Source organism: Passer domesticus, chromosome 10, assembly GCF_036417665.1.
Source record: "Passer domesticus isolate bPasDom1 chromosome 10, bPasDom1.hap1, whole genome shotgun sequence".
NCBI lineage: Eukaryota > Metazoa > Chordata > Aves > Passeriformes > Passeridae > Passer > Passer domesticus.
The window spans coordinates 6,086,082-6,107,600 of NC_087483.1; the positions used below are offsets into that span (position 1 = coordinate 6,086,082).

Consider the following 21,519-nt stretch of genomic DNA (forward strand, 5'->3'; position numbering starts at 1 on the left):
CCAGAAGTTGTCTTTGAATCTGGTTCTGATTGGACTAAGTGCTAGAAAATCCTAACCTCATCTGTTTGGTGGTTTTTTTTGGGTTTTTTTTTTTTTTTGTTTTTATGGGTTTTTTTTTGTGTGTGTGTGTGGTTTTTTTTTGTTTGTTTTGTTTTGTTTTTTTTATTAAAATGTCTTGTAGCATCCCTACAGAACAATAGTGTGCAGGGGGAATGACCTGAAAGTGCTGGTGGTTGTATGAAGATGATTTCTATTGTATAGTTATGATTGAACTTTAATTCACAGTGTGTGTTTTACTTGGAAAGTACTTGAAATTTCAGCTATTTAAAGAAAGCTGTCGTGGGACTTATGCAGAGAGAAAAACTTGGCAGTCCCTGAAGTGGGAGTTTTGGTGATCCATACATTAAGATAACTAATTTTGCTAATGGATAAGTTATGTCTTGGAATTTCATGTTGTGTGATAGGACTGAAACTGCTTTTAATGGCAGGATGAATCTTCTACACGCTCCTGTTACCTGGTGTTTAAACAAGCCAGTACATCTTGTGGGAGTGTTCAGATGTTTTTGCAGAAAATGGTGCAGCTGAGTAATTAGGCTTTTTTATAGGCAAATAAAAAGGAGGGGTTAGAAGAGGGAGGCTGCTTTGAGGCATGAAGGGATGGATACCTGTGTTCCATGTTAAATCAAAGCCAGGCTCTGCTGCCCCTGCTCCAGAGCTGCTGGCTGAACTCTTGTGGGGTTTTCTGGGTGGAGATGGAGGGAGAGCAGTGCCTGCAGTGACAGGAAGGGAACTGGAAACTGGAAAGGTTTTGGGGTAAGTGTTTCCTCCAGCCAGAGCCCCAGGGCTTTGCCCTTGGGTAGGGACAGAAGTTTCCCTCCCTCCTGAGCCCTTGTGTCACTGGGAGCTGACCCCAGGAGCCTTTCCCATGGGGAGCACATGATGGGTGACCTCTGCCTCCCCACAGCCACGGCTGGTGTTGGAGGTGAAGCCCCTTTCCTTCTGCTGCCCAGCACTTGTTTGGTGTTGATTTTAAAATATTTAAAGAAGACGGTCCAGTGTCTTTAAAGAATGTTGTTTTGGACATGGTTCTTCTCTTCTGGAAGTGATATTCCAGTCTAAAATATGATTTAGGGTTATTAAATGATTGCTTGTATCAGGAGGCATTGTTGCCATATTGCTATGGCTTTAATGAGATTTTTTTCATGTAACATTAATATGATTAGGGTTTTTTTTGTTTTCTTAAGCTTGAACCTTCATTATTTGTCTGTGCTTGTTATGAGGGGGAAAATCCCTCCAGTTGCTTTATTCTCTCACTGTTATACCACACAGAATGTTATGAAAGGGATAGATATGAGTTTGCTTTCCTGAGAGAAATACTCAAATTTCTGAAGTGTTTTCATTTGATATGAATCTTAATACAGCAAAATCATGCTTGAGCAGTTTAAAAACCTCTACCTGTGCAGGAAAATTCAGGCTGGGGAGACCACAGGTGGTCATCTAGTCTCACCTCCTGCACAAGGCAAGGTCAGGCCAAAACCTGTGTAAAACCTGTCTGGTGTGTGACCTGGAAAAAAAAACAAACAACAAATCAAAACCAAACTCATATTTGATAAAACATTCTGGAAGTATTTCCCATTCTCTAGCTCTCCTCTTCTCTCCTCCCAACTCCAGGTAATAGGAGCATGAAAAACACCCAACTCTGGGGTTTGCAAGTCTCTTTCAGGTAGGTTTCTGTGCTGTTGCTTTCTCTCCTGTGTGCAGACAAAGATATCCGTGAAAACTGAGGCTGCAGGAGCAGTGAAACCCACTTGAGGTTATTGCAATGTATTTGCCAGGTTAGGCCATGGTGTGCAGCAGCCAGCCTGCTGCTAGGTTTGTTAGCAAAGCCTCAGGAACTCATCAAGGCTACTGAGACAGAAACTGTGCTAAATTAGGGAAGAAGAGGCTGAGAAACATTACCAAGACAGCAAGAGCTAGGTAACAGAGGGCTGTGAAACAGCTGGACAGTAACCAATCTTTATGCAGACAGAAAATGAGTGAAGAAGACAAAGGCACCAATCAAGAAGTGTGTACTTAGCAGTTGGTAGAACATATAAATATGTGTGTAATGTAAACAATAAATGGCTTCTGCTTAATGATATTGATGAGTTGTCCAGGAATCTTGGATTTCCCCCATCAGCTCCAGCTGGCCCAGGAAGGAGCTGAGCTGTAGGCTTGGCACTAAAGGATTGCCAAGGTTCCCTATCTGTGTGTTTCCCTGGCTGCTTTGAACAGAATCGGGATCCTGATCTCTTGGGGGAGTAGCTGGAAGCAAGCACATCAAAACTACTGCTGGTTGTCCAGCCTTGTCTGCCCCAGGCTCCCAGGAGCTCCAGGAAAAGCCACATCAGCCTGCTACTGGTGAAGGGTGACTACTGTATTTGTGGGGTTCCCAGATGGAGGAGGAATGATGAGTCTGACTCCATGTTCTCAGAAGGCTAATTTATTATTTTATGATATTATATTATATTAAAGAATAGTATATTAAACTATAGTAAAGAATACAGGAAGGATACAGACAGAAGGCTAAAAAGACAATAATGAAAACTGGTGACTCTCTCCAGAGTCCCAACACAGCTTGGCCCCAATTGGCCATTGAGTGAAAACAGCTCACAGCAGAATCCAATGAAACAATCACCTGTGGGTAAACAATCTCCAACTACATTCCACATGAGCACAACACAGGAGAAGCAACTGGGATTAGAATTGTTTTCCTTTTCTCTGAGGTGTCTCAGCTTCCCAGGAGAAAAATCCTGGGTGAAGGGCTTTTTCCAGAGAATGTGAATGTGACAGGTGACAAGCAGAGCCCCAGTGCTCCACCTGTGGCTCTCCCCCAGCACACCTAATGCTGGGCCTCCAAAATCTGCTGAGGTTGTTTGCAACTGAGACATGCCAAATCAGGTAAAATTCAGTGCAGAAGCTGCTGCCTGTTTTCCCAAAATTCCCTAAAGGTGGCCAGAGATTTGTCACTGTGTGATTTCTGAGGGCCAGGCTTTGCAGAGCTTTATTGAATCCTCATGATTCACTCACTGGTTTTGTGTCCTTTAGGGTCCTTCAGGGGTTTGGGTGGTCTCCAGTCAGAGGCACAGCAGTCACCAACCTGGGGGTAAAATCCACATTTTAGATAAGCCAGTTCCTGTTGGCGTTCTCACCCTCTCGTGATCACATAATGATTTTAATTGCAAAGACAGGTTTACTTCACTTCTTTGCCTGGTGAATAAAGACCAGAGAAGATGTAAGGTGGGTAAAGAATTTCGCACTCAAGTGCTTCTTGCCAAGGTGTGGTTGGCAGCCATCTGTGACCTTACTCCTTCCTTTTGGACAGAAGGACATCATTCAGTTAGCTTTCTTATTACTGCATAAAACCTGGATTGTTTTAACTTGTAAAAAATCCCGGATTGTTTTAACTTGTAAAGAATCCCAGCTACAGTTGGAACTCCTCAGCTGGCAGTTTTCTCCTTGAGGTGCTCAAACAAATCTCAGCCTTTCTCTCCTGAGAATATTCCTTCTGCTGTGAGCATCCCAATTTCAGTGAACAAGGAAAAGGGACAGGTCAGAATTATTTATGTTAATTGCTCAGCAAGCTCTGTGTTCTGGGATTCAGTATTTCTTCAGAAGATCTGTGCCTTCTACTTCAATAATAATTCCCCCAGTTCACTGAATTTCAAATCACTTCACAGTTTGAATCAAGATGAGCTTTTCCCAGGTAAAACATGCTTTTAAATACACCTCTGATAACCTTTGTTGTGACATTTGGGTCCTAATTAAACATTATTCAAGAGAGTTCTGATTGTACAATTCATAACGTTGCAAGTTAATTGAAGTACCAAACACCTTAAAAGTACCTAAATCTTCATATGAATAAAAGAAATCTTCATATGAATTTACTCAATTAATGTATTTCTTTCAATGCAGTAAGGTATAATTCTGGGAACTTGAGCTTTTAAATACTTGAGTATAATAAAAAAATGGGAATCATAGTGCAAGCAATTGTGTGTGATTTAACGTTTCTACAGAATTGTTGTTAGAATCAAGAGGGTGTAATTCATCCAATTAAGAATTTCCTTTTACAGTCAATAACTGTCAGTATTTAGTTTCACATGTGCCAAGAGCAAACTATTTGATTTGGACATAAAAGCCATAATAAAAGTTGAAGGAGCATACTTGAAAATCCATTCCTGATAAGAAAGGAAGAGAAAATAAAGACATTCATTGTTCTTCAAGGTGGACAAGACTTGAATTTTTGAATGAATTTTTGACATAGTGCATTCTCTCTACTCAGGATGGCAAATACAGTACCTGCTTAGCTCTCATATTAAGATTATAAATAATCTTAATTTTAAAGCAGCCTTTTAGTCTTCAGCTTCAAAACCTGTGTTCTCTTTATTTTCTTGTGTTTGCCAGGATCCTCAGGACTCTTGTTCACAAAGCTTATTCCACTCCGAGGTCATTAATTCAAGAGATTCTAAGACAAAACTTAATTTCTGCTAAGTAACCCAGGCCATTAGCAATTGCTGTGGCTTGGAGCTGAAAGAACAGGTCAAATTAGGAGCAGCAGGGGGCTTAAGTTTTCTGTAATTATTTGCTTTTATAAGAAATTTACTCAACCCCCCTGTCTGGGGTATAAGCAGAAAGATGCAGAGCATCATCCTCGTGCAACAATTTATTTGAGCCAGGCTTCAAATACACATTTGGGGCAGTGTTTTGAGGTGCCAGAAATGGAAAATAGTGGTTATTAATATGTTTTTTTTTTTTGCTAATGGTGGAGTCACAGAATTATGAAGGTTGTATCTTCTTTGTATCTTGTGGATGTTGGGGTGAGGAGGGAAAAGAGGAGGTGCTTGAGGGTGTTTTTCTGTTTTATAGACACTGCACCCTGAGGGTTGGTTGTTCATTTTTCATGATTTTTCGTTTTCTATTTCCTGTGGAGGTACAGAGTTTTTGAATAAAGTGGACCCTTTTTGGGGAACATTTCTGTAACTAAAGGCACATGACAGCAGATATTAAAGAAACTAAGAACTTCAGATACTGTCAAATGGAATATCCCAGAGCTAAATTCCATGAGATGATAATGCATTATGGTCAGCAGAGTTAAGGGAAAAAAAAAAGAAAAACACGGTAAAATAAGTTATTTCAGCTTAGTGATAGAGGAATATAGAATTTGCGAGGACAGCCTCAGCTCACAGTGTCCTCCTGTGTGCTGCAAGAGCTGAACTGTCAGATGATGAAGGCCACCAAAAGGTTCTTTAAGGAAAATGAGGAAGAATCCAAATGCTTTGCTTGGAAAAGGAGCTGAACAGGCAGCTCCATTCCATCTGTTGATGCAAGGAAGAGCAGACTTGCTTGAGATATTTACTTCAGAGTGGCACAGCATTATGGAAATGCAGGAAAAAATCCCCATAAACAAACCAATCTGTTGCATCAGGACATGGGAAATGTGGTATAAAAATCCCAGAATGGTTTGAGTTGGATGGGACTTTAAAGCTCACCCAGTTCCACCCCCTGCCATGGGCAGGGACACCTTCCACTATCCCAGGTTGCTCCAAGCCCTGACATTTCCTCAGTGTGGCTGTAGGAGAGCCCTGAGCAACTCTGGCATGGCCAATTTGTTCATCACTGTCAGCTGATGGAGAGAAACCTCTGTGGGGTTCAAATATTTACAGCAAAATGGGCCGAGGTTGCCCTTTAAAAGAGTCACTGTTCTTTGTGTGTTGTCAGCAAACGTGTCAGTGAAAAGAATCCAGGATGAAATCAGTCACAAAATGAGTGGGCTTTGCTGTTTGGAAAGAAGTAATCTTGAGCTACAACTTCTTTTTCCCCCCCTCTTCATTTGATCTGGAATAAAAGCAATACCTAGAGAACAGTCATGTTATGTCAGGTGTTAATAACAAAAAAATAGCTCCTGGTTTCCTGGTGAAATTCCTCTAATTCAGTTATTTTTTTCTGGGATTTATATTTTTTTATTTTTTTCTTTTTTTTTTTTAAGTAATTTTGATCATGTGCCTGAGTTTTGAAAGATGAAGTTGTTCAACATAGCTGAGGAGTATTTCGTAAGAGCCCTTTGATTGCTGGCCTGCTTGCAGCATGTGAAATTTTTGACAGCAATCTCGATTGATTCTTCCATGTTCAATAATGTGTTCATTCCAATGGTATTTCCTGAGCAGCTGGCCTTGCTTAGCTTTGGAGCTAAAACAGCAAAAGCAAGGAAGTGAATTTTCCAGCCCCCTCCCCACCCCCCCCACCTTTTTTTTTTTTGGCATGTTAGAAAATTATGTTAATTTTTTTTATCCTGGTAATGAAATGGCATGGAAACCATTGGAATAACAGGGGGGAGGGCAGGAGCAGAAGTGGAGGACCAGGAGGAAATGGCACATTTCATAGGCCTGTGCATGGTGAAAGGGCTGGCTTCAGGAATTAGCTTCTCCTTTCAGAGCCAGTCTAATCAAAATTCATATAGAGCTGTGTTTCCTGCTGGTCTCTGCCTTAATGAGTGCTTCTGTTTCAGGCAGATCTTCTGAAGTGCTAAAGGATGAGTTTTCTGCATTAGAACTAATGGTGGGTCTGCAGATAACAGGCAGATTGTCCATTGAAATGCTGCTGAACAGGAGTAGGATGTACAGAGGGGGGTGTGAGATGGTGGAGGGAGAATTTGTGTGCTCTTGCAGTGCATTGAGACAAATTCATGTGTTAAAGGTTACTGCTAAGAAATGTCTTTCCTCGATGGAAAATACTGTTCTTCAGATTTTAATCTTTTATTCAGGTGGTGTCTTTGTCTATTGATTAGACTGAACATATTAGACTGAACATTTAGTGGTCGAATACTGGAATCATCTGCCCAGGGAGGTGGTGGAGTCACCATCCCTGGATGTGTTTAAAAAAAGACTGGATGTGGCACTTGGTGCCATGACATAGTTGAGGTGTTAGAACATGGGTTGGACTCGATGATCTTAAAGGTCTCTTCCAACCTAGAAATTCTGTGATTCTGTGATATAGAAATTTGGCATACAGAAGGAATTCTTCCCTGGCAGGGTGGGAAGGCCCTGGCACAGGGTGCCCAGAGATGCTGTGGCTGCCCCTGGATCCCTGGAAGTGTCCCAGGCCAGGCTGGACAGGGCTTGGAGCAGCCTGGGACAGTGGGAGGTGTCCCTGGAATGGCAGGGATGGGATGGGATGAGCTTTGAGGTCCCTCCCAACCCAAATCACTCTGATTTTACAATTGTAAATCTGTTGAGAGCACTGCAGTGCTGGTGTTCAATAGCATTTCCCAGCTGATCCAAAGTGGTGCTTTGGATCTCTGCCTCCTGCCACTGTTCAGCATTCCTGAAAAGCTGGAGGGAAACAGCCCAGCCCCTTCAGCTTCCCTGGCTCTGCTCTTTTGTTTCACCTCGTGAGTTTGCTTGTACATCCCAACACCTACAGCCCTTCACTGGGGGGTTCCTTCAGGGTAATTTCTGCTCTAAATGGAGCCTTCCCTCCTCTTCCCCTTGCACATTGGTGTTCCCATTCCCAAGGGGGTGTGCAGGTGTGGCTGCTGGGCTGGGACAGACTCGAGCAAACTGTGCAGGAGTTGAACCTGTTTGGGTTTGCTGCTTTGCATGGTTCACTTTGCCAGCCTGTCTGTGTCCTGCAGTGCCCCTTGGGTCAGTGCATGGTTTGCAGAAAAGTTTGCCTTACCCAGTCCCACTCTCTTTGTGTTTTTTAGAAGCTTTTTGGCTTCTTAGCTCGAGGCAGGCTTGAAAGCACAGCCACTCAAGCTGATTTGACATCACATTTTCTTTGCTGCTGTACTTTGCTTATAAAGGGAGAAGCTTTTTAAGGAGTTTGTGTGATTGTTGAAAGCTTTCACAGACGTCATGGTTTGCTCAGCGCAGAAAGGCACCGAGCAGACTTTCAATGCAAGGCTTGCATAACACTGGGGTGGCTTCCCTGAGCGCAGCACCTGGAGGGTCAGAGCTGGCAGCAGCTCCATCTGCTCTGTCCTCACGGTTGTGTAACCCCAACAAAGCCTGACCTTGGTGTGCACCCACAAAATACCCTCCAGAGGTGGTGTGTGCAGCTGCAGAGACAGAGGAGGGGTGGTGTAGAGCCACAGAGAGGTTTGGGTTGGAAGGGACCACCTCAGGACACCTCCCACTGTCCCAGGCTGCTCCAAGCCCCAGTGTCCAACCTGGCCTGGGACACTTGCCAGGGATCCAGGAGCAGCCACAGCATCTCTGGGCACCCTGTGCCAGGGCCTGCCCACCCTCACAGGGAGGAATTCCTTCTCAATATCCCACCTAACCCTGCTGTCCATTTGTTTAAAGCCATTCCCCCCTAGCCCTGTCCCCTGCAGACCCTTGTGAAATTGCTCTGCAGCCCTGTTGTAGCTCCCTTCATGTGCCCCAAGGTCTCTCTGAAGCCTGTGGGGAAAGCCACAGTCCATTTCTGAGGTTGTAAAGGGAGTGTGAAGTTGTGACTGCACCCCAAGCCTCTGTTCCCTGAGGTAGGTCCAGTTTTTTGAGCCTGTGGAATGTCTGTGTCCAGAATGGAACATCATAGCTGAGAGTCCTTCTGCCATCTGCTTGTAGATGAGCCTACACTACCCTCCCCATCCCATTCCTGCTCCTTGCTTCTTTTTCTTGCCTACAGTTTAAAAAATCCAGAGTCAATCTGTGATCCCTGTTGTGACCCTTGGCTTTGCAGAGAAATGCTGGGTAGTGGCAGCAGTTTAACCAGGCTCCCAGAAGAGTGGCACTGCTCAGTGAATAGACGGCTGTGGCAGGAAAGGCAGGTCTCATGGCACATCCCCCCTCTTTCTTACTTTCTTACATCTTACTGATGGATCCAAGCCTTTTGGAATAATCCTTTTCCACAAACACACAAGCCTCTGTCTTCATGGAGCCTGCCCAGGCTTTGTGCAGGTCATCCTGTGCCCGAGTGCTTACCTAGATCCTTGCTAATGACAAATTCACCTGCTTCCAATAGCTGGGAGCTGAAAGTTTAGCCAAAAGTGCTTTCTTCAGTTCTCTCTGCCTCGCTGCAGTGCAGTTTGAGTGTCTAGGTGATGGGAGGTGAAAAACAACCTGCCTGAAAATGAGGAACACTGTGAATGCTGGCAGGCATCTGGAAATCTTCCTGCTTGTGAGGTGCTGGAACACCACAAGTAATAAGCAAAAGGTGCAGTCCTGAGTTACAGCTGATGCTGCCTGTCAGAATATTGTACTGTGCCAGAGAGGGGATTAAAGGAAATGCATGATAGCCTGAGTTAAAAAGCACTTAGCTTCTAAAAAAAATGACATAATATCCAAGATGAGGTGAGGATTTCTTGAAATTTGCACTGCTTTTTGGGAGACAAACATGGCTTTATGTTAATGCATTATCTGTTAATAAATAGCTGTATTTAAAAAGAGATTCCAAAGCACTGGCATGCACAAACTGGGAGTGTTAGCAGCCCCCTCAGGGAACGCTGGGGGTGCAGGAAGATGAGTTTTCTTACAGGTTGTTCCTGGGATCTCTGCCTGCCTGCAGCTGAGAGGGCAGGCAGGTGACAGGATGCTGCTGTCCATCTGTCTGGCTGGCTCAGGAGAAGAAAGGAGCAGCAAGCAGGGCTCTGGCTGGCACTGCCAGCCTGCTCAGAAGCAAATGAAGTCAGAGATTTCACCCTTCTGTGGTTACCCCTGTGAATAAATGCAGCATGTGAGCAGATCTGTGTTGGCAGCTGGGATTGAAGTGGAAGCAGAGTCTTGGGATCATCTGTAGGAATGGCTTTAGCATTGGCTGCTGCATCCCCAAGGCCTTGGGGGAATGGCAGAATGATAAACTGAGTTTATAGAAGTACAAATCGAGTTTTGTGTCTATAATTCAACAGTGTAGCTCTCAGGACAACAAGCTTTGGTGTCTTAGCTTAAAGTATTAATATGTAGTTTCTATGATCTCTTTAATTTTTCTTGTTTTGTTTTGCCTGTTCTGCTGCTTCAATTAAATACAACAGAAGGATACAACTCTGTCAGATGATGTGTTGGAAAAACCTTTACTTAAAATGGGAAAATGAATCTCGCACTTAATTCTCTGGATGCCTTTTTGTTCAGTGGGAAGATAAGTGAGGACTAACCTGATTTATTCAGTGAAAATCCAGCTGCAGTCAGGTGTGTTGTTTTGTTTTTAAGCTGATGGATGGGCACAATATATTAATTTTAACAGCTCCATCAGCTTGGGGGCAGAAATCAAAAGGATGATCTCACTCATGCAGAAGAATTCAAGAGGTTTTGTGCTCTTTCCCTTTAAAGAAGAGGCTTTATTCTGCTCTTTTAAGTAAATTGCAGGGATTAAACCTACTATGCCTGGACACCAGAAATTTTATGGAATTCAGAATTTGCTTGAAGATAATTTTAAAAAAACAATAATGCTAGCATATGCTATGCTTTAAAAAGAATCATAACTGATTTAACTTCATTTCTTTCCATTTCACATAAAGATGAGTGATCTCTACTCTCATCTTTAATGAATGAATATGAGTCAAAGGTATTTCATTATTCTATTTATAAAATAATGTAGTCTTATGAAGCAAGAGCCTTTTAGACTATGAAGTACATAAGAGGCATAATTGATGTGAAAGGAAGTACCATCATCCACGCTGAGACATGAAAATGAAAATTATTGTGACTTTTATTATCCCATGTGGTAGAGTATCCCTGGTCTTCCTGCAGAAGCAATGCCAAGCATTTTACCTCCCTCCTGGTGAGACAAACGATTGAGTTGCGTTTTTACTGTGCATCCCACGGCCTTTATTCCCTTTCCAGTGTTTTTAGGACAGGAATGGGCTTTCCTTGTGCTGGCAGTAAGATCATTATTGGTGCCAAATGCTGCCCTCGTGCTGGTAGCCCCCGTTCCCTGCTTTGTTGTGAGATGTCTCTGTTCTCCACGTGAGTGGGGAATTGCCTGCAGTGAACTCGGGCCTGTTTAATGGACAAGTGCAGAGTGACAGGAGAGCACAGATCAGTGCCTTAATGCAAAGCCCCTGAGCCTGGGCTCCGTGCTGCTGCTCCCCTGCAGCACTGTGCTGCTCTGGTCCAGATGCCTTCTCCTGTTTGCTGGTTGAGCACTGATCCGTGTGACAAACGGCGGCTGGAGCCCCTCTCCGGGAAGCAGGCATGGAATCGTGTCCGAATTGCTCCCAAGAATTGCTCAGGTGACCTAATTTTGCCTTCCACAATCAGTTTGTCAGAGGAATCACTGCTTGGAGTGGTAGTGTGTGTCTGGAGTTTAACCTGCAGTCTGCAAAAATGGTAACATTTAGGGCTGCTTTTCTTACAAAAAAAGGTAAAGACAATGAACGCAGTGAAGTGTCCAATAAAATCCAAAACATGGCCATATAAACAAGCAGCATCACACGAGCTGTGTCCCTGAAAGGTTTTGACAAACCTGCCCGGTCTGTCTCAGCATGGAAATGTTAATTCTGAGATGCTGCTGGTGTATATGAAGCATTTAATAGAATCCCAGGATTGTTCAGGTTGGAAAAGACCTTTGAGATCAGCAAGTCCAAGTGTTCTTTCTCCGTGTCTGGGCTTTTACATTTGTAAATTAGCAGATTGTGTTAGCTCTGCTGGCAGAATGTGAAACACCTTTAAGGAATTAAGAACCAGGAATCAAAGAATTATGATTATAATTATTTTTGCAAAGAGTTTATGGGAAAAGAGAAAACGCAGCGCCTATTTTGCACCACTTGGGGAGGGACATGAGAAGTGTTGGGTTTATAGAGTCGGTAGCAGTAGTGCTTGCTGCTCACTGTGACCTTGCTGTGCAGCTGTTGGAGAGCAGGAATGCTCCTCCTGCCAGCAGGGTCATCTCTGCAGTTGTTGATGGAGAGCAGGCAGTGCGTGCTGTGTGCTGGGGATGTGAAACTCAGCTCCAGAGCATCACTGGGCATCAGTGGATGGATGGAGTGCTCAGAGGGCTCATTCTGATCACACCAGCTTTCTGAGGACGGGTTTGAGACACCCGCGTTTCACCGATTTAAAATAAATTCTCATTGCTGAGAGGTGTGAAACTCTAAATTCTGGTAGAGAGCTTATCCTAGGTGGGAAGTGGCTTTTCCTGGCTGCGTGGGATGGAGAGTTTTCATGGCTCCACTCCGCAGTGTGACCGCCCTGGAGGGGACAGCAGGACTTGGTGGAGCAGAGTCCTCTGGGGGTGTTCCGTGATTGAAAGGTGACGGAGCAGTGTGCAGTGCAGGGATGCAGTGGGAGGAAGGCAGGGTGCAGCCCCCGTGCAGAGCCCGCTGTTTGTGCGGCCCCCGCAAGGGAAGGTGAGCGGGAGCCGCTGCCGAGGGCCCTTCAGGACACACGGCGCGGGCTGCCAGCCAAAAGCCTTGTTTGCCTTGGCTGCCGTGCCTCCCGGCTGCTCCTGTCCCGGGCCTCAGGGACTTCTCCCGTTCTGGGAGCGGATCCGTGCTGATTGCGGGCCGGGCTGGGCGGGAGCGCTGCCGCCCTGCAGCATCCCCCAGGTCGCCCGGGATATTCCGCATCACGTCCCTCGAGCCGTGGGTTAGCTCCCTGCTCTGGGATAACCCGCTGTGAGCAGTCAGAGCAGATTTCTGTAGTTCTCTGGCCGGGGTGAAGGGGCACGGCAGCACCGCCAGGTGATGCTGGGCTGTGCACCAGCGGCACCGGCGGCTGCAAAACACCTCGTCCCTATTTACAGGAAGTTGCAGGGTGGTAAGTTGTGATGAGTAGCAGCAGAGCAACCTTCGAGGAGCGCTTACTGCCCGTAGGAATTGCTGCTGCGGCATCCCGAGCGGTGATGGATTGATGGATTCCCGGCCCGGTGCGAGCGGGGCGGGATGCGGGGAGCAGGGGCTGTGGGATGCTCCGGACGGGGCTGGAGGAATGTGCCGGCTATTTGTCTGCGCCTGAAAGTGGTTCCTCTGGAGGGGTCTGTCATCCCGGGAGGATGAAAAATGGTTGATCCCGCTCCGGGTGGGGAGGCTGCGCGGCGCGCTGGAAAGCGCGGCCTGGATCAGGAGGCGGGATGAGCCCTCCACCTCTGGATTTGCACATTTGGATCTTGGGAAAAACATAAACTATTTTTCACTCTTAGGCTCATATTTTGTAGCAGGTCTTTCCTTCCCCCGTCTCTTCCCTTCGTGGTTTTTTTTTTTTTTTTTTTTTTTTTTTTTTTTTTTTTTTTTTTTTTCCATTGGAAATGGCATTTTGGGTGTCAGAGAAATGGAGAAATGTGCTGTCATTCTATGGCAGCGAACAACATCTAGAAGGAACTGGAAATTTGTTTTCAGGCTGGCCAAGGGAGACCTCTCAGGATCTCAGAGACATCAAATATCATCTTGTTCCAACTCTCCACCATGGGAAGGGACACCTTCCACTAGAGCAGGTTGCTCCCAGCCCCTGGTCTTGAATCCTTACCTGCTGAAGATACACAGGTCTGTTCCATGGTGAATAGAGCTAAGAGGAATAATCGGTGTTAAATAGTCAGTGTTAAATAGTCAGTGTTAAAGACAACACTGATATCTGAGAAATGAGCCACATCAGGAATTCTCTGTGTTAGCAGAGCAGCGGTGTGTGCTGTGGGATCGCAGTGTCCCTGATAAATGGATGTGTGCAGAGGCTGGGACCCAGAGCATCCCTCACTCCTGGTGTCAGAGTCCAGCCTCCCCTGGAGCTGCTGCTGGGGCTGTGCCCTGCCCAGCTGTGTCTCCAGTCTGGAGCTGTTCCTCACGGGAAGGGAGCTCAGACCCTGGCACAGCTGCCCAGGGCAGTGGTGGAGCCCCCGTCCCTGGAAAGTTTAAAATACCTGTAGCTGTGGCTCTTGGGGCTTCGTGGTGGGAGTGGCAGTGCTTTCCTTCCTTTTTACACCTGCTTTTTTATTGCTTTTGACCCTCTCTGGCATTGGTGAAGGATGTTTTGGTTGTAGATGTGGGAGGGAGGTGCAAGGCAGCTGCAGGTGCTTTTTATGGCATGTTAGGTATGGAACATAGAAACTTTATTCCTAATGTTGCTTAACTTCTTTTATTATTTTTTCTGCCATCCTGGTTTGTGAATGACTAAGAGCGGGCATTTACTGGTTGTTAATTAGCTCAGCATCCCTGCAAAAGCCCTGGCAAGCTGGGTGTGAAAGGGGCTGAGTGTGCCACACCCTCCAGCTGTGTGCCAGAGCCAGGTTCTGATGACACCGCTCCTTGGGAAGGGCTTTTGCATGACTAGCCAATCCAGTAATGGGGCTTGGTAATTGTGCAGAGTGTTGGGTGAACGAACATTTATTAAGGAGGGTCACAGATTAAAAAAATAAATAGGTTCTGGGTAGTTTTGACTGGTTTTGAGGAGGAAGTGTTGCCTTGGATGCAGAATGGACTAAGATCTGAGCTCACCGGGTCCAAGCTGGTGAGCATCACACACCTTGCCCTTTTGTGGGTAAATCCTGGATCCCATTAACACATATCCCAAAAGGCAGGTGATGGCAGACTTTTCAGTGGTGTCCAGCGCCAGGATGAGGAGCAATGACCACAAACCACGAGAAGTTTCACATCAACACGAGAAAGAGCACGTTGAGGATGGGGACAGGCTGCTCGGGGGGGCCGGGCAGTCTCCCTCTCTGGAGCCGTTCCAGCCTCACCTGGATGCGTTCCTGTGAGAGCACAAGCGTGTTCCAGGTGACCCTGCCTGGGCTGCCCGACCTGCCGAGGACAATTCCGCGCTGCCGGCCGGGAGGCGTGGCGCGTATCCCGGGAGGAGCGGGCCGAGGGAATCCTGGCGCTCTCTGCTGCCGCTCCCGGGCGGGCGGGACTCCACTCCGGCGCTTGTTTGCCGCCGCTGGCGCGGCCGGGCCCCGCCGCTCCGCCGCTCTGCCCGCCCCGGGGCGTGCGCGGGGCTCCGGCACCGCCGGCTCCGCTGCCGCGCTGCCTTCCCGCGCCCGCCCGGCCCAGCGCGGGGGCTGGTCGCGCTTAGCGGGCGGAGAGGGCAGGGCAGAGCCGGCCGGGCCCGCGGCCGCGCGGGGAACAATGAGGCGGGAAGCGGCTGCCGCGGCTCGCGTGCCGTGAGGAGCGGAGCCGCGCTCCGGGAGGACGAGGATGCGTGCGTGGATGTGAGCCGTCCCTCGCCGCCTCGCCGGGTGCCGCTGCCATGGACGCCGGCCGCCGGCGGGGAGCGCAGCCGGAGCCCAGCCTGACCCCGCCGCAGAGCGGGGTGTGACACCGGAGCGTTTTTTATTTTTTAATTACTATTTATTTATTTCATTATTTTTTAAAAACCGTGTTGCAGTGGATTGTGGCTCTGCGTTTCCAGCCGCCCGCGTCTCTCCATTCATCCATCCATCCATCCATTCATCCGTCGGTCCATCTGGGCGCCGATGCCCGCCGCTGCCTGAAGGGCAGAGCCATCATGTACCTCCTGGACAGCAGCGAGCCGCCGGCCGCCGCCTCCTCGCCCGAGAGGATGCAGCGGGGCACCCCGCAGAGGAAGACGGTGTACCGCATCTCCGTGACCATGGTGAAGAAGGAGCTGCTGGGGCCGGAGAGCGGCCGCGCCGGCCCCGAGCTGCCCCGGCGCGGGCGGAGCCGCCCGCCGGGCTCCTCCAGCCTCACCAGGGCCGGGCTGCTGCTGCTGGAGGAGGAGGAGGGCGAGGAGGAAGGCGAGGAGCGGGACAGGGTCCCCAGCCCCTGCGGCTTCCGCACCTTCCGGACGCTGAGCACGGGGCAGCTGGAGCTGGGCCGCCTCAAGGTGCCCCGGAGAGCGGGGCCGCCCCTGCCCGGGGCGCCGCGGGGCAGCGCCGGGCCCGGAGAAGCCGCGGCTGCCGCCGCATCCCCGCCCGGCGAGGAGGGGGACAAGGCCGGGGAGGCGGCCCCGGGGGAGCGGGGCCACAGCCCGCGGCGGCAGTCGGGGCTGCTGCGGCGCAGCTTCAGCTTCAGGCACTGGAGCGGCGGCGGCGCGGAGCCGGGCCGGGTGCGGCGGCACAGCAGCTCCGGCTGCCTGCCCGGGCCGCCGCCGCCCTCGCCGCCCGCCGCGCTGCCCGCCGAGCCCCCCGAGAAGCGCAACACGCTGGACGTGGGCGAGGTGCTGAGCCAGGCGGAGCCGCTGTCGCGGCTGGAGCGCTGGGAGCGCAGCAAGAGCAAGAACCGGACCCTGGATAACAGCGACCTGCAGCGGCTCTCGGAGCGGCTGGGCCGGGAGGGCCCCGCCGCCGGCGCCGAGCACCGGCTCCTGCGCTTCTTCAGCGGCATCTTCGCCCGCAGGGACGGCCCCGCCGCCCTCTTTGGCAGCCCCCACGGGCGCTCCCCCCGCAGCAGCTTCTCCAGGTCCAGGGCTTACTTTAGCAGCCTCAGGAGAGCCGCCGTGGACATGCAGTCCAGCTCCGAGAGCATCAACGGGTCCCCCCAGAAAGGTGCCCGTCCTTGTCTCCTCTGGGTGGCTCGGCGTCGGGGCTGGGGATGGATGGTGGGGTCAGGGGGCTTCTCAGTGCGAGGAGAGGGAGATGCTGCACTGGGGTACATCAGGGTGGGCAGGCCTGGCACAGGTTGCCCAGAGCAGCTCTGGCTGCTCCTGGATCCCTGCAAGTGTCCAAAGCCAGGTTGGATGGAGCTTGGAGCAACGTAGGGTAGTGGAAGTTGTTCCTGCCCATGGCATGTCTAGGAAGGAGATGATGTTTAAGGCCCCTTCCAGTCCAAACCGTTCCTAATTCTATGGATACAGCGTGGTTTGAAGTACATGGTAGTGCAGCTCTGCAGAGTGCAGGTCAGGCTGTGTGTCCTCCTGAACCCAAAATCCCTCTCTGGAGTGATTGGCCGTGCATTCTGGGACAGATGAGTGAGGCAAATGTCGCTTGTTTAATTATGCAATAGAAGCTGGTCTGGAGTGCTGCTGTATATAGGTCACTGGGTGGCCCAGTGCTGCACAGCACTGGGACTTTCTCCTTTTGGAGAGACTTCTGTAACCTGAAGGATGGGTTATGTTGGTTAGAAATGGGCACTGCTGGAGAAGTGAGTGAATACTGGTGCAAATGTCTCATAAATCCTAAACGTTCATTGTAATAAAAGCTTGAAATGAGTTAGGTATTTTTGAAAATCACACTACAGACTCAGAAGCCGCACTCTTTGAATTATTATATTATTTGAGTAATTTTATATGGCTGTGTACAAATTGGTAAGAGCGTTTCTAGTCTAGGTGGAAATCAGATAGGGAATTCTGGGGGTTTGTGAGTCCCTCAGATACAAGAAAAACTTGACTAAGAACCTTGCTGTGGGATGGAGGTACCTCGCTGTGGGACGGCAGGGAAGAGCTGACGAGCTGCTTTCTGTGAGGATCTGCAAGCATCCCGGTATCGCTGGCTGGGACGTGTCAAACCAGAAATGCTGGTTGTGGAGCTTCGGTGTGAGACAGTGCTTTCTTCCAGCTGTGCTTTCAGATCTTTAATAAGTATCTGTGATGAAACATTTAACCAGCAATTACAGTCGCCTTTGAGCACCAAGTGCTTATCAGGTGGCAAATGATCTCTGAGTTGCTGCTTTTCTGAAAATACAATTCTAAATTAGATTAAGCTTTCATAGAGGCCCAGGTACAGCAGAGGATGGTGTGGAGCTGGGCCCAGGTGGTTTATTGGGGAAAGCAATAACCAGCTGCCAGCCCCTTCCATATCCAGAGCTCCTGCTGCGAGTGGAGCGTGCCCAGAGTTTGAGGCACAAGGAGCAGAGCCAAATATTTAGACTTAGTAACTGAGGACCGTAAGGTTTTATTGGTGTAGAGGCATTCATGTGGGCTTAGGATAATCTTGACGGAAATTGTGGTCTGACCTTGGTTAAAGTTCAAGGTAACCACAAGAGCAAATTACTTCATTGGGCTGTCTGTGCCTGTCCTGTGCCAGCACACTCCAGCTCCTGCTCTCCTCATGTCCTGGGAGCACAGTCCTCCCCGCCTGGGAGGAGACCTCAGTTAATCAATAACTCTGGGTACACAGCTCTGAGATGTTCCAGAGAGGCTCCTCCTGTGCGTGCCACTACCAAATCTGTCTGCTGCAGTGAAGCCTTGAGGTTTGTTCTGCACTGAATGTGTCCCAGCGGTGTGGCTGCAGCAGGCAGCAGTGTGGCAGCCTTGTGTCATGGGTTAGCAGGCCTGGTGTGCTCTGTTTCCTTCCCTTTTTCCATGAAATTGCAGCTTTTGTGCACACCTCCAGCTGCTGCTCATTGGTGACCGTTAGCAAGCTGAACCTGAACTAATTTGTCTTTAATTTCTCCTACTATAAGTTAAGAACTATATTTAATTAGTTATTACTAATTAGCATGCCAAATACATTTTAATATTTTAAGGTTGGAACAAGCTGCTGTTTGGCCAGAACTTGTTTTTTTGCTTCTTTTAGTTGCTGTGGAGTTGGTGTGCTCCTGACAGTCCTGTGCACAGATTCTGGAGTAACTGCAGACACCCAGGTGGAACCTTAATTTCAGTGTGGGTTTTATTCCCAGAAACTTGAAGAAATTCTTGGCTGTGAGAGTGGGGAGGCCCTGGCACAGGGTGCCCAGAGCAGATGTGGCTGCCCTTTGGAAGTGTCCCAGGCCAGGTTGGATGGGGCTTGGAGCTGCCTGGGACAGTGGAAGGGTGGGATGAGATGGGATTTAAGGTCCCTCCCAACCCAAACCAGGCTGGGATTTTATCATTCTACACTTGTTTCCCTTATGGCCTTGGTATTCTCTGTGTTTGGTGCTATGCATGAGTTATTTGGTTTTTTACTTGCAACAAAAAGCCCACCCAGGGTTTTTAAGAGAAAGTAGAAGTTCAAAAAAATGCAGCTTGTTGGCATTTTTAGCTTGAAATATTCACCTGGGTGCTGCAATATCTGCTTGGATGGTATTTCCTGAAAAGAAATACCACAGTCAGGTACAACATAGTTTTGGATAAGTTTTTAAGCAGAAGAGTCAAGAATTTTTAAATCTACATGTTTTTGATGTTACTGAGTCTGATTTAGGCTATGGAGTCTGTGAAGGTTGATTTTTGGCTGGGATCAGTCTGTAGTCTCTCAGTAGTTATTCATGCTGTCACCAAAGACCCTTGAGCATCAACTTTTCCTTTTCTACCTGCAAACCCCATTTGCTCTGATATTGTTGGCCTCAAATCCTATGCAAGTAATAATTCCCAAAACTCTTCCTGCAAGGGGAAGCAGGGGATCCATTTATTTGAAGGAAGAAAGGTTTTCTATATGCATGACCACTATCCCCAAAGGCAGAAAGAGAAACTTCCATAAACTTCAAGCCAGAGGAGTTATTTTTTTTGCCTTAAACCATTTAGAAAAAGGGGAATGTCATTCCTCATCTAAACTTTTTTCTCCTTGAAGTTTTCATTATTCTTTCCTGGTGAGAGGAACCCTTGCTGCTCTGGAGGAAGAGGAGGAGGAGGATGGCTCTGAGGCTGAGGGTGTGGGGGGTGGTGTTAAAATAGTTCCTTTTTCAGTGGTTCTCACTTGTTGCTTTTATTTTGAGATAAGTTTGTTTGAATAACCTCTCTTTAGGATACACTAAGCAGATTTGGGTATCAAAATTGTTGACTATCAAAAAGAGTATCATTGTAATATAATAAACTGCTCTTTTGAGGTTTTTTCCCCCGAGGTTTTAGAGGAGTTAGTTTTAAGCTCTTATCTCAAATTCTCGGCAGCTTAGAGTCGTGGGAAGCAGGGGGAAGCTGCTGAGTGATCTCTGTTGGAGGCCTCCAGCCTTTTCCTTGCACAGCTTCACTTGAGATAATTCCTGTTAGTTCTGTGTCATCTCCTTGCTGCCCTGGCCACTGCTGTGCTGTGCTGCTGGCGTTCCCAGGGCAGCCTGATGTGCACGGGTGGGTGGGCACAGACCTGGAGCACATGGGATTTCAGCAGGAGGATGCACATGCACTGGAACTGGTCCTGTGTGCCTCCCTGGGATGTAGCTGCGGGTTCTTGGGGCTGTGCTGGCATAAGCATAATCTTTTTCAGCAATGGAGAGTCCCTGATTTCATGAAGTAAATGCCTCCTAGCACTCTTTCAGCTGTTTCAGTTCTTGTGAGTGTTGTCTAGAGGTTGTTATGAAAATAAAACCCAGCAGATAAATGGATTGTAGTTGGGGTCAAGCATTCTCAAGCATTGTCTAAGAGGGTTTTTTAAATTGTTATTTATTGGGTAGGTCTTGTGTCGAGCAAAATGAATGCCAGCTGCACTGATAGAGCCAGGTGATTAAGAACTGAACTGGTATTAAGGTCACTGGCTGAATTAGAGAATGAGATGGATTAATGTGTGCACAATATTGAAGGATGTGCCAGCTGCTAGCAGCCGTGGTCTTTGTTTTTCTCTTAAAATTGAAAAGAAATGTAGAATTTTAATGCCTCTGCTATAAACTTGACAGTTAAATGCCTTATGGCAGTAATGGGTAACTTTGTTGGGGCAGATCACAGAATATTTCTGCAAAGTGTTGTGCAGGCATTCATCTCCATTCCCTCCCAAATGGAGCTCTGTAAATTGAATTAATGCTCTGTTGTTTTGCCAGAGATCTGCCTGTTCCTTGGTTTACCACTCCAGGTAACAATGTGTTTATCTAACAAAGCTCAGATGACCAAAGCACAACTTGCACAAGGAAAAGAAACATTCAGAACACGATATTCCATTTCCTTTCCTCCCAATTCCTTGCCTTGAGCCTGAGGTTGCTGAGTGCGAGGAGAAGCCCGGTGCCAGCTCCTGCCCTTGGCTCACAGCAGCTGCAGCCTCGGGAAAGGGTGGCTGGAAGGGCTCCTTAAGGAAAGGACCTGGAGCTGCTGGGCAGCAGCAGCTGGAAGGGGCTCAGGCGGGCAGGAGCTGCCAGGCTGTGCCAGCTGTGGTGTGACACAGCCCAGGACAGGGATTGTCCCCGGGCTGGCCCTGCTGAGGCCCCTCCAGAGTCGTGTCCAGCCCTGGGCCCTCCAGCCAGAGGGACTGGGGAATGTCCAGGGAAGGGAATGGAGCCCCAGGAGAGGCTGAGGGAGCTGGGAAGGGGCTCGGCCTGGAGCAAAGGAGGCTCAGGAGGGCCCTTGTGGCTCTGCACAGCTCCTGACAGGAGGGGACAGCTGGGGGGGTCGGGCTGTGCTCCAGGGAACAGGGACAGGAGCAGAGGGAACAGCCTCAGGGGAGGCTCAGGGTGGACAGCAGCAGGAATTTCCCCATGGAAAGGGTGCTCAGGGATTGAAGGGGCTGCCCAGGGAGGTGATGGAGTGCCCATCCCTGGAGGTGTCTAGGGAATGCCTGGACGTGGCACTGGGCTCTGGGCTGGGGACAAGGTGGGGATCAGTCACAGGTTGGACTCAGTGGCCTTGGAGGGCTTTTCCAACCTGAAGGATTCCGTGTTTCTAAGGAGCATGGGCTTCCTCTGGAACTCTTTGCTCCTCCTGGTGAGTTTACAGTTGCTGATTTTTCAGAGGTGGAGTCTGTATGTGAGGGTGGCAGATGAGCTTTTTCCTCAGACCAGAGGGAGGTTTTTAGTTGCTCATAGTTGCTGCATGACTTGACTGTGGT

General features: G+C 48.5%; 1 protein-coding gene across 12 annotated transcripts in view; it reads left to right on the plus strand.

Annotated features, from left to right (window-relative positions):
- Nucleotides 1-21,519, plus strand: part of AGAP1 (ArfGAP with GTPase domain, ankyrin repeat and PH domain 1) — a 307,984-nt gene that overhangs the window by 48,125 nt on the left and 238,340 nt on the right. For 3 of the 12 annotated variants that reach the window (XM_064433489.1, XM_064433495.1, XM_064433490.1), the window contains exon 1: nucleotides 14,969-16,407. The exons of 5 other annotated variants lie outside the window; for them this stretch is intronic. In XM_064433489.1, coding sequence (XP_064289559.1) covers nucleotides 15,408-16,407 — 1,000 coding nt within the window. In that variant the 5' untranslated portion in view covers nucleotides 14,969-15,407. Of the gene's footprint in view, nucleotides 1-14,962; nucleotides 16,408-21,519 lie in introns of those variants that run through there. 4 more of the 12 variants (XM_064433492.1, XM_064433494.1, XM_064433493.1 and 1 more) reach the window with 4 other exon arrangements.